The sequence below is a fragment of the Lycorma delicatula genome, chromosome 9 (assembly GCF_047948215.1).
Source record: "Lycorma delicatula isolate Av1 chromosome 9, ASM4794821v1, whole genome shotgun sequence".
Taxonomy (NCBI): domain Eukaryota; kingdom Metazoa; phylum Arthropoda; class Insecta; order Hemiptera; family Fulgoridae; genus Lycorma; species Lycorma delicatula.
Genome location: NC_134463.1, coordinates 101,945,340 through 101,959,199, shown reverse-complemented (window position 1 = coordinate 101,959,199; position 13,860 = coordinate 101,945,340). Strand labels below are relative to the sequence as shown.

Sequence of the window (13,860 nt, the reverse complement as noted above, 5' to 3'; positions counted from 1 at the left end):
TTCTGAAAATTAAAAATTGTGTGTAATTACGTAGATTTTCAAACAAAACTCTTTTTTAAGAAATCTTGAATCTTATATGATATCGTGTTACATATTTCATCAACAGGGCATTTATATGTTCAAGAATTGAAAATTAATAATTTACATTTACTAATTTTTACGAATACGTATGTTTGTTTGATTTCATTGTTTATTTTATGCCCTTGTAACTTAATTTCTATCGGTATAGAAATAACAAGATAGTATATAAATAACAATTTTAATAACATATTTTTAAAATTTTCATTGTTTCAGGCGCAAATGGAATGCGACGAAGGGGTAGACAGACGTATACACGATACCAGACATTGGAACTGGAAAAGGAATTCCACACGAATCATTACCTGACAAGGAGACGACGAATCGAAATGGCGCACGCGCTGTGTTTGACAGAAAGACAGATCAAGATTTGGTTTCAAAATAGAAGGATGAAGCTTAAGAAGGAAATCCAAGCTATTAAAGAATTAAATGAACAAGAAAAACAAGCGCAAGCACAAAAAGCTGCAGCTTTAGCAGCTTCGCAAGCTCAGCAACAAGCTGCTGATCACTAACTTATACCATTATAATCGTTCGGACTGATAAACCGTTAACAATTTGTTTTTACGTTTTTTATTGTGATTTATTGTTTTTTTTTGTTTTTTTGTTTTTTTTTTATTGTATAATATTTTTTATTAAGTTTCGGGATCGATATTTGTGTGTGAGTGTTTGTAATGTTCCTGATGGATAATATGGGACCTGTTTTCTCCTGTCATTCAACCACCGCCCCAGGGCCCATCTATCCAAGGTAGGACATTGTTCAATATACTTACTTTCACAATTAATGCTTGTTATTACTAACGTAACGCTTATTATTTTAGTACAGTAATTTTGCATTCGATTCTTTTTTTATTTTGCATGTTTGTATTATTTTTAATTGAATGGGTTTTTTCTTAAGTAATAATTAATTGTAAAGTAATTATAATTTCTAAAGTAATAACTGTAATCTTAGAAAAAAAAAGATTAATAAACTAATATTAATTTTAAGTAATAATTGTTTAATTTTTTTTTTGTTATCGTTACGTAAAATATTACGTAGTTTGTTGCATGAACTCCCATTGACTTTGTTAGATTACATGAAATTTTAAATTATATAATTATATTCACTGAAAGTTGAGAATCGCCAAAACAAATAAAAAGTTTTTTTTTAATACGTTGAGGTACAGATTTATATTATTATAATTGTAGACATTAACCTGGCAAAACCTAGCGTTTATCTTGACAGTGTCAAGAAACAGTACTTCTTTTGAAAAAGTTATGCTAGAGAGAGATAAAAAACGGATGGTATAGTCACTTTTACCAAATGTTTACGTTTTGTCTTACTTTTATTCACCACTGATTATTAAAACTGTTCCATTAAATAAGCTTCTAACATTTAATGTCGATTTATATCACACGAAGACGAGTTTTTATTTTTTCTTAATTTGATGATTGATGACTTAATTTATGATTAATAAATTGCAAATCGCATGAGTATCAGTTTTGGATGCTACACACAGGACCTCTTTCGATTCCCAGTTAGAATAGAAAATTTAATACGACACAGCCACATTATGTTGCATAGTCATGCAACTTAAAAAAGTAATCTTATTACTTATTTATCTTATTCGCTATATCTTCACGTTAAATAGCCGGTTTTGATACCTAGTAAAATATTCCATTTTACAGTAATTCCCGTAATTTATATTAATGACTAAAATGTAATTTTTATTTTTAAATATTCCTATTTACTCTATTTGTATTCCTTTAAATATATTTCTTTTCTACTCATTGGTCTTCCTGACGTTAAATAATTCTAGAGGATGATACTTTTTTTTAATGGTAGTAATATAAATTTTTATTAAACATTTATCTAAGGTCATATACCAGCTCTTTGGTTGGTAGTGATAACATATACACACAAAATTATAATTTTTCTTGTTTGTTTTCATATATTTCAGTTTTTAGATATACCTTAACTATAGGTTATTGTATTAAAGACGTATACGTTTTATACTATTATATTAATATATTATTAATATATCATATTATGTTGCATATTTGTAATTATTAAAAATTGTCCAGCAATACTTCGGGAGCTAACTCAAATAGTAGTATAAGCAAAATGGTTCGTATACACAGTAAATATGTCCGGAATCTATTATTTTTAATTTACGACTAACGACTATTTCATCCTGATTTCTATGGTAAATTGAAGCAATACTAACGTTTTTCGGACTCTTATTTAGTAGTTTGATGTTTATTGGCACGAAATATTGATTAAAATAGTTCTCAGAATTTTATTTACAGTAGTTTCCAGAAACCTTTGCAAATCCCACAAAACTGGAGTCTAGAAAATCACTTTTTTATTTAACGTTTTTCTTATAAAATTTTGCTAATGAATATTTCTAACAGAATATAAATTCTGTTAAAATTTAATTTTGAGAAAAAACTGTGTAAAACCATAATAAAAAACATAGTTTCAAAAATGTGATTATTCAAAATAAAACTGACATTTTTGTAACGCTGAATGATAAAAAATAATTAGCTATTAATCTTAAATTACATAAAAAAATTAATTTTAAAACATAAAAATTTATATTAATACTTGAAAAGCATACAGATTTGTGTTATTTCCATCATTATTACCAGATTAAACATTTAAACAAACTTAAAAAATACGAATTTGTTTATATTCAATATGCAAAACTTAATTTGTATATATATATATATATATATATATATATATGTTTTTTCCGGTCTTATCATCGCCCGAACATGAAATATAAAAAAATAAAAAAAAAATATTAAAAACAAGAAACGTAGTCTATATTTAATTTTTTGGGCGAGAAATATTTTCGCGTTACTATCGCCCGAAAGAAAAAACAAATATGCGGTATTAAAATAAAATATAAAATCTAATAAGACAACAAAAAAATCAAAAGAAAATAAAAACGTAGTGCAGAAATCTAAAAAAAAATTAAAACTCAAACCAATATACTAAAAACACACAAAATAAAAAAACATAAACTTAAATGTTAATTACAAAAATAAAAACTAACGTACAAAAAAGAACTGTATTAAAAGGTGTTTAAAATAGCTTGAAGAAATAAAAATACCCGGTCCAAAACTTGTTTATTATTGCCCAGTATTTGATGCAAGTTCCTGGGCAATTTAAATTTACGACTCAAGGCCGCATAACGTATGCAATCCACAAGGATGTGGTGCACAGTCAAGGGGCATTTGCATCGTACGCGTACCGATTCATTTTCTGCTGACATCGAGTACCCGTCGGTAGTTCTCGTTTGCCCTATCCGCAATCGGACAATCGCAGAGGACCACTTCCTTTCGGCGGAATTTCCTGTGGGAGGAATCCCAAGGCAATACAGTATATTTGACATGTCAAAGTTTGTTAACTACCGTGGCAATCCAGGCATCTTACCACCTCGCACGAAGTGCATGTTTGACATGATTAATAAAGTAGGATGTAGCAACCCGAGTAGTGAAGGATGGCTGAGTACATGCGTTTTTGGACCGGAATCTGCACATTCATTACCCGGAGTCTCTACCTGGCTAGGGATCCAGCAGAAACTCACTTGTGTGTGTAGAATTTGTATATAGAAACTGCTCTTTATTAGTAGTTTAAGTAATTATTAATATTACTTTGATTTATTATTCGGATTTTAATTTTTAGTTAGCTAGTCGGATTCACACATAACCTATCAAAGAAAAACATGGATCAACTATTACCTGATCGATTTGACACCAATGAAATTACGATTGGTGGAACTAACTCGTCATCTGGTAGAAAACATTGATCTTTAACGACCTAGGAAGTTCTCCCGGCGGAAACTCATTCGAGACAATATTTTTAGCCATCCGAATAACACGGATAAGGCAGGTACATTGATGACTTAATTCCCGATCTGATTCCATCAGTATGGTTAAGTCTGCTACTGCTTAAGTCGAGAACAACGCTGATTACCAGAGAGATCGCAAGCAACTTATCTTTGTCGAGCAGGTATGAGGACTTCCTGATGGAAGAAACCGGTGATGAAACTTACTTCGGAAAGAGGCTTTCAAACCACCTCCGATTGCCCTTTACGGATGTATTGAATCTCTATGAATTGATAGTCAGTCGTGTCCTAAAGCAATACTGTATAAAAATTGTCAGTGCTAATTGTAATCTTTCACGATTACGCTTTGTCGAAGACCAAGCGGAAATTTCGACGACCGTTGCCTCACTTCCATTCACTTAGGAAGTCAGATGGATCGTGGGCTAGAAGGGGCCGTGATAAAGCCAACCTTTTTGTTGGCTAGGCTCATGCAGCCGGTCTTTCAACCATTATCATCCAAGGCGCCAGTGGAGAGGATATTATAAACTTCTTACAGAGTCTACTTCTGTTGAATCTTCTGATTAAGCCCTTCTCATTTCGCGAAGTCCTAACGGTGATTGAGAAGGAGTGAAACTCACATAAAGCACCTGGCTTTGACTTGACTATCGATAAAATTCTCGCTATGCTTCCATCTATGGCCGGAATTTACATGACTTAACTTTGTTATAGTACTTCGAACGACTTGCTACTTATCAGAATGCAAGGTATCCCAAATAGTGATGGTCCCTAAGCCGGGCAAGTCAGCGCATGAGGTGTCCTCGTGCAGGCCAATAACCTATAATGTCTTTTATACCCTATTACCTATTATGTCAAAAGTATTCGAAAGTTTATTCCTTCGGAGATTGTGTCCAGTTTTAGAGCAGGGACTTTTTCTGAGCATCAGTTCGGTGTCCGCATTAGTCATTCCATTCTATCTGATATTGTACGATTTTTTGGACGATCCCGCTTTTCCCAGATTAAATATAAGGAGTGGATGTCTGTTTTCTTTGACATTACCGTGGGTCTTCACTGCGAACATTCCGGTTACAGACTATTCCATTATTGCATCGTTTGCCGATGACTCTGCTACCATGTCAGTCGATGATGATCCAATGCAAACCCAAGCCAGCTAGGTTGCAGTCGGGATTAGATCTAGCCGCGTGGTTGAGGAAATGGAAAATCCTGGTGAATCAAGTTTCTCGATGAGATGGGTGAGAGCCCAGGAATCCATTTAGACAGGAGGTTACATCCAGCAAGTCGTGAGTGTACAGTATTTAGGTATTCACTTAGATATCTGTGTAACATGAAAGGTTTATATTAAAGAAAAAAGGAAGCAGATAGATATCAAATTTAACTAATTATTACTGGTTAATAAGCAGGAAATCGGAATTGTCCTAGATAAGAAGCTACTTTTGTGCAAAGTTATCATAAAACCGATTTGGACATACGAACCCAAATGTGTGGTGCGGCAAGTACCATCAATATAGAAAATACTCTGCACTTATAGAAGAAATTGCGAGATATGTAACGCAGATGCCACGGTTCTTTCGCAACGCTGAAATCCATGAATACTAGGTGTTATCATATGTTCGGGAAGAAGTCAGTTGATTGGCAGTCAAGTGCAAAATAAAGCTTAGTAACCGCGTAAACCATCTACCTAGCTTGTTAACCTCTTGGACAATGGCGAAGATGTTAGGTAGTTAAAGAGGTCTATATGTACTAGTCCTAGAAACCTAATAGTTATACTCGAGATGAGGCTTCTATTCTTGGATCGTGCATTATGTAAGAATTTATGTTAATGTTTGTGATTGTTTATGTTTCTGTTGTCATTTGTTTTTATGTTACGTCTTCTTTTACACTGTGATTTTATTCGGACTTTTTATGGATCCTAGTACCTAGTTGTGTAGATTTTATAATTGCATATGTTATCTTTGATTTACTGTTGATGTTTCTTGAATATATGTAAGTGAGGCGATTCAAGGAAACTCCTTTACATTTTCTTATGTGAAGAAATTTACTTATGGTTTCTTCTACCTACGAAATTGATTGCAAATTTAATTTGAGATACAAAAAAAAACAAAAGAAAATTTGTAATCAGCCTATATGGGAAGCTCATGAAATAAAAAAAATTCTAAGATAATTTTTGTTGAAACAATTTTTTTTTTTAGCATTATGCAATTTTTTCTATTAAATATTTGAACCTTTTTCTGGTATTTTGGTCGGTTTTCTTTTGAAATAAAGTGAAAATTTAATAACATGCATTTTCTGACTTATTCTATTTTCTTAAAATTAAATTCTCTACGAATTTATTCGATTTTTTTTTTTTTTTTTGTTTATCGACAATGTAAACTTTTTCGGTACATCGAAAAAAATATTTCAATTGACACAATTTTTTAGATGGCAAACAAGTTTTTCGTAATCTGCAGGAAATAAAGTTCTGAGCTCTATTTAATTCAGTTTTCCTGATCAGTAAACATATTATATCGTTATATGTATATTTTATTCCGTGGACTAGAAATAAGAGTGAAATGTTTTGTTATCCGTAACTAAAAAACAAGTTATTTTCGGAAATATTTAAGAAACTTTTTTTGTTTATATTAATGTATCCCGTATCGGCTCTCGAAGTTTTGCTTGCAATTTTGAAATGCTACACATTATATTTTCATCGATTTAATTTTAAATTTTAATTCATTGTTTTAAATATTGAATTTTGTAATCTTACGGTCTTATCTAAAGAACCGACAAAGAATCTTAAATTAAATACCTTACCGATGTATATATATATATATATATATATATATATATATATACATCGGTAAGGTATATATACCATATATATATATATATATATATATATATATATGGTATGAATTGAACGAGGAAGAACTACCGTTGAATACAGTTAAAAAGGGGGTTTGTAACAGAGTAAATATGTATATTTATATAGATATACTGTGTATGTACTAGGATATAAAAGCTTTGTCTGTTTTACATATAATAAAGGCTGTGTGGATTTATGCATGGCATGCAACCTTAAGTTTCTTCTCCTTTTTACTAGCATGGTACAACATGTAATAATAATAATAGTAGCTTTAAAGTATAATACTAATAGTAATAATATTGTTTGTAGTAGGAGTCAACTATATTTAGCTTTTATACATTAAGATATCAATGTTTTCCTGCTACGTACCACTGTAGTAAGATATAGTACTATTTTATTCAAAAACAACCTAGTTTTAACAACTATCGAACGGTCGGTCTTCTTTGGAAGAAGTTACCAACCCTGTCATTAAGAAAAGGGTGGTTTTTAAACGTAGTATGATGTGCTTGTTTCGGTTGCGTTATAGTGTTTGTGTCGGCGACTATAAAATTTTGGTTGTAGTAGGGAGATATTAGGGTTAGGCCATACAACACGCTTCTTATTCCTTGTAACTAAATTTTTCCCTACTCCATTAAAACTTCCCTTAACTCTTTTTTTTTTTATTTTTTTTTTTTTTTTAAATAAACCTTTTTACTTTCATTTTAGATAATTTAATATTCTTTTCTTTTTTTAAAAAATTGTATGTATGCTTTATTTCTATTTTTTTTTATAAACTGGTCTGACCTCTTCAGAAGTTAAAGATATAATGATATTTTAATGGATGAATATTAAAAAACCATTATGCATATTAAAACTTACACCTAATTTTATAACGATTATAGATTAAATTGAAAAATAAAATAAAAAAAAAAAGAAGTAACGAAATTATAAAATCATTACTAAGATACGTGTTGAAATATACTTTACAATATAAATTGAATTTTAATAATAATTTTTAATGTAATATAAAATGGTTTTTAACCTTTTCAGATCACGAAGCCAGTAAAGTGGCTCTGTGCGGTGACAGTTTTAAAACGCTGTTACAAAAACATTTTATATGGGATCTAAGTCGGTTATATTTTTTTATATTCACAAAGAAATCAGTTTTATTATACAATTTGAACTATAGTTATACGAATTAAAATGTTTTATTTGGACAAGAAAGAATATGACCATTTTTTTCTCAGAAATGTGCTTGTGTGTGTGTGTGTGACTGGTGTATTATAATTGCTATGAGGGTTACGGATTTATTTATTATTTACAAAACTAGCTTATTATATCAGCAACATAACGATGTATTGAAACACATAATAAGATATGTTATACGGCACACACAAAAAAAAAAGTAATTTGTGGTCATAAATGTGTCACTTTTATTTGAGGCCTAATAAATCTTTTCTGACAAAAGATATCGGCATCAATGAAACGCATACCGATTCGTAATGAATAACAGTATACAGTAAAAATAGTTTTTTGTCAATCCGAATAGCCTTTTAAGTGGAGGGGATTTTTATAAAACGTAGTTTTTACTGAATCTCTTTCTTTATACTAACATATGTTACTTTATTGTGTGAGTGAGTACGAGTGAACTGCAGTAAGTAACTTACTATCGCAAACCGGCGTTCCGTTGGTAATATATTATTTCATTATTTTTTTCAAAATTACATCGGTTTTTTTTTATTCAGTGCGATTTTTTTTCACATATTGGGCGTTTTTTTTAAATTTGTGATTTTTTTTTATTTGCCGTAATTTTTTTTTTATCGAGACAATGAATGACGAACAGATTAGGTTTGCTCTTGACGAAGAACTTTCAGATTATGACGAAAATGACAGTGACGACCTTGAGGGCTTGGATGACATCAAAAATACTGAAATTAGGAGTAACGATTTTTCGGAACCGCATCTCCTGAATTTTAGTAGCGACGATGATGATCCAGGTCATTCGATTAGTGATACTGACACGGAACAGAAAATAAATGTAGCCGGTTCAGTTCTACATCCACATGCTGAAGGAAACGGTAATATATTTCATGAAATCCATTATCGTTCTCCAGTGCAGTTGGATGTTGAAATGCAACCAGCTGTTGAATTTCCTCTCCAAGATGAGGAACTTGACACGGTGGAGTTACAAGAAAATCCAACTGACCGGGCCCAAAATGACGAAACAGTTACAGATGACGAAGGTTACGAGTTGGAAGGTCGTCTGCCAGTTCTTGGAAATCCCTGGTTAGTTTGTACTGATAGGTGTAAATATGATACACTAAACAGTTTGCCTTTTACGGGTCCGGAACCAGGTGCATTTGTAAAGAATCCCGACCTTTTGGCTAAATCCGCTCCTCATAAGAGAGGTCGGCCTAAGAAGCGTCGTAGGAATTTACACAATGTGCCTGAATATATTCCTGATCCCCGTATTCATGGGCAGACGCCGTTTGCCGTATCTATGTTGTTTTTTGGGGCTATCCTTGAAAAAGTAACATCACAAACTAATTTGTATTTTCAAAGCCGTAGACCTGATAAGCCATTACCTAAGGACAGAATTCAAGGTGACGTTAGTCTTGCCCAGATGAAACGTTTCTTTGCAATCATCCTGGAAATGGGTCATACTGTAAGACACACTTTACAAGAATACTGGTCGACTGACGAGGTTTCCATTTCGCTTGGTTTGGGAATACATTACCGAGAACTGTCTTTCTTCATATTTTGAAGTATTTACACTTCACTAACCAGGATCCACCGATAGAATCAGAAATGCAAACTGGTAACTATGACCGTCTCTGGAGAGTACGCGAAATATTTTAAATTGCTCGTCAGAAATCTCGTGAACTCTGTAATCCACGACAACAAATTGTAGTTGATGAGGTTTTATGCGCCTACAAGGGTAGAGTCTTGTTTCGGCAGTATATACCTAGTAAACGAAAGCGCTTTGGGATAAAGGTTTACAGACTTTTCGATAATTCTGGGTACACATTCGATATGAATGTATATCTCGGGAGACAACGAGAGGAACAAAATGTAAACGAAAAAATTACTGAACGTACAGTTATCGATCTAATTGCAGGTTATGAAAATTGTGGATATCATTTGTATATGGAAAATTTTTTTTCATCCCTGCAATTATATCGACGACTGAAAGATGTGGGAATTCTAGCTTGTGGAACAGCTCGATCCAATCGTGCTGGAATGCCAGCTGAATTCACACGAAACAGACGTAAACAATTAGGTTTGACCAGACACCGGTTAGCCTGTTGTACGACACTGGATGGAATATCTTGTATTCTATTCAATGACAAGCGAATGGTAACACTTCTGTCTTCTATTCATGGGCCTGCTGAAGAGGGTAAATACAGTGTAACAATTCACGGTACAGAAAATGTCGTGAGACCTGTAATGATTGTAGATTACAATAATTATATGGGGGCTGTTGATCAATCTTATCTTCTGTCTTCAAGCTATTACTTACATAGGCGCATGACAAAATGGACGAAAAAACTTTTTTCCACATTTTTGACATGCTCTTTTTCCACATTTTTGGTATGCTTCTTGTCAATGCTTATACGGCTTACAATAAATAATAAATAATACGGCAATAAGATGGAGAAGAACCAATCCTTCTGATGGTTTCGAAATGAGGTTTTGAAAGGGCTTATTTCATCATCTCCTACGAGATTTTCTGCACGAGGATCTTATGTAAGAAATCGTGAATTTTTACGTCTTGAAAGTTGTGAAGCAAGACATTTTCCTAAACGTGAGGGAACAAACAGTTTTAGACAATGCGTTGTGTGCTCGGCAAACGGCATTCGCGTAAGATCAGTCTGGAGGTGTGTGGCTTGTGAGGTACCACTCTGTTTAGATGGATGCTTTCTCGTGTATCACACACGCCAAAATATCACCAACTAGGGGTAAGAGCTTTTTATTTATAAATTTATTACTTCATTTTATTTGTTTAGGTTATTTATTATTTTTCATCTATTTCATTCTTTTGTTTTTTTGGGGAATCTCCCATATTGCGATTTATATGTTGGTGTAAAAACTAGTGCGCGCTCGTAATTTATTTTATATATTATATATATATATAATATATATTACGATTTTATATACATAGTAACATAAAAAATAACTGTTGTTTGTACCGAATAGCTTGTAATTACTGGGGTAATTATTATGCGTTTCATGAACTCTATTGCCCCCCCCCCCCCCGTGGCGTGTAACAGCAATACTCTGTTGTAAAAAAAGTTTTTTTACGTAATAAATGCTCTAAGGAAGTCTTATAATTTTTAAAATAAATTTTACATTATATGTAACGCTAAGAAAAAATAAATAACTATAAAAATTTCTCGAAACTGATATGCTAATTAATCTGTAATTTATGACACGGGTTTTTCATCATATTTTGCCCAACTTTCAACCGATTTGCTTGAAAGTATTTTTTTTTTAATCAGCAAACTATGTTTCATAAACACAAATCAAAAAAAAAAAAAATTCGCTAATAAAAAACGCGGTAGAAATGCGCAAAAAAAATTCTGCAATTAAATTATCGTAATTTTTGTACGGTTTCAATTTTTTTGTTGTTACAGGCATAAAAAATATCCAATCGTAAGGTTTTTTTTTTTTGTCAGAATCTGTTAAATCTCGTTAATATACTGTAATTTTTTGAAAATTTTTTCACAAGAGGGTAGCATAAAACTACGAAGAGAGGCAATCAGATACCAACTATTTTTGCGGAGCGCTAAGAAGCGCGGAGCATTGTGATGGGAAAAGGTTAAAATTTTGATGCTGTGTAATTGCTAATATTCTGGATTTCTCGTTCTGCATAAAAGTATTAAAATCTCTTTTTCTATTTTTTTTTTATCGCATAAAAAAAGAAAGGAAAAAGATACTATTATTTTTCGTTATATTAGAGATGTGATTTCTGAAGTAATCAAGATAGTAGATAATATATGTTTTGTCTGTTCAGTTTTTTATATCTAAAGTAAATCATAGGATATATAAAAAATTAATTTTTACATTCTACTATCATTAACAATTATTTTAGATGAGATGATGTCTAAAATAAAATATTTTTATTTTATACAAAAAAAGGTTTCATTTTTTAAAAAAATGGTTATTAATATTGAGTTTTTTTTTAATGAATGAGCGAGCATCAACAGTTATGATCGATCAATAGCCCCGTGTAAATCGAAAGCGTATGAAAAGATGTCATGTCTGACTGGGATTCGAACCCGGAACCTCCGTACGAAATGTCGAGACGCTACCTACTCGGCCACGGAGGTCGGAAATTTTATAATATAAACTATCGAACCTGGATATTGCCGTTGGTAGTATGAAAAAAAATCTTTTTTCTGACTGATTTTTCTGAATAATCTCATTGTTATTTCGTGCCTTATCAAAATAATTAACACGAAAACAGCGTTAGCAGTAACATTGGTACAGTTCAAATGATATTTCTTCTGTTTCTATGAAAAAAGTACAGTCCAAAATTGTAAATTTAATTCTGGATGAAAGAGCTGAATTCTGGATGAATTTCTTCTAAATTCGATGACAAGTACCAGCAGTATAATCGATGGCTTTTTTGTTTGGCTTGGCAGTGATACTTTGCCTGAGTGTTATGGAGATGACTAATTCTTTAGCATAAATTATCATTTTAAAGAGGTTAGTCGGTTGTATATATTTTTATTTTTAGAAAGGAACTGGCCAATTCTTATTCTTGAATGAGGATACTTTCGTATTGCTACCTAGTAGGATTCGGTAGTGTAGAAATCAAATCAATTTATTTTGTTATGCCTAATGCACGGCACTAAAATCACAGAAATAACAATCAATAGATCGATTGCTACGTATCTTATCAACTATTTATTAATTTTGTGTATTTTCTATTTTTATTTGTAATTCTAGTAATTATAAATTTCAATTTTCTTCTTTTAATTAGTAGAAATATATATTTAATTATTTCGGCCTATTATGCATTTTTAGGGTCAGGTGAGAAAATATTTTACACGGAATTCTCTTCGTTTATCAAATTTCATCCAGTCATGTCTGCCTGAAGGTGTGTACACACACACAAACACACCTATATACCAGATCCGGCCACCGGTGCGAAGCGGCGCGCTAGTGTATATGAGGGGGTATACCTTTTAGTTCCCACGTACATTTATTAAAGGGGCATCCGTCTTTATTGAAAGGTCAAAGCGTTTTCGTTTCGTCGAGAATTGCTCAGCACGTACACTGTGCATGAATTCGACTGCCCACCTACTGCCTGCTATGCCCATCGGCTGAAATAGAAATGTTAACCTTTTAATTAAAAAATATCATTTTTTTACTTTTATTTGTGATTTGTTTAGTTCTTTTTTTATTATTGTTTTTACCGTCCGTCTGATAGAGATCCTAACTACATCTTTGCCACATCATAAACGCCTGTTTTTAGACTCCCACTTGTTATGTGTTATTTTATTATATATATTAAATTTGTTTTTGAAACGATAAATTTTTTATTATAGTTATTAAATATTATGTTATTTTAACGACCTAATTTTATTTTTGTTTGTCGGTAAATTATGCTATAATTATTCGCAATTTATTACTCGATCGGGAAATAGATTCTTACGCGTGTAGGGTAAGCTCTGTAAGGTTGAGAATATTGTACGTCTTAGGAATTAGCGGTATTCATCTATTTCAAATTTCAAAGTGTATCTAGAAACACTTTGCCTTTTTTTATCTACACTTATACATGTATGTATACTGTTTTTAGAATTTTTTATTTGTATTTATTTAATTTTTTCCTTTATATTTTAATATTTATAATGATGGTACCATAGATATGAGCTTATAGAAAAAATTTCGTTTTTTTATACACTTAATTTGTTACTGACAAGTATATCATCTGTTTGTAGCGCTTAAGTCTTCCTAATGGGAATGCCAGTTTCAGAATGTCGCTTACCGCAAAACTATATGACGTAAATAAGATGTTTAATTTTTCAATACAATTTATTTATTGCAATTAGTGTAGTATTTTCGAAATCCCTGATGCTTATAAAAAAATGTATATTATATTAAATACCGATTAACATCAGCATC

The 13,860-nt window shown here is 31.8% G+C and overlaps 1 protein-coding gene across 1 annotated transcript; it reads left to right on the top strand.

The window, feature by feature from the left end:
• The first annotated feature begins 381 nt into the window (after nucleotides 1-381).
• LOC142330194 (homeotic protein ultrabithorax-like) lies at nucleotides 382-606 on the top strand. Its single transcript, XM_075375319.1, has one exon. It carries the CDS (start codon nucleotides 408-410, stop codon nucleotides 588-590), a length of 183 nt encoding a protein of 60 aa, XP_075231434.1. The 5' UTR covers nucleotides 382-407; the 3' UTR covers nucleotides 591-606.
• The last annotated feature ends 13,254 nt before the right edge of the window (nucleotides 607-13,860 follow it).

Coding starts and splice junctions, on each gene's coding strand:
- LOC142330194 (XM_075375319.1), top strand. CDS start 408: ATGGCGCACGCGCTGTGTTTGACAGAAAGACAGATCAAGATTTGGTTT.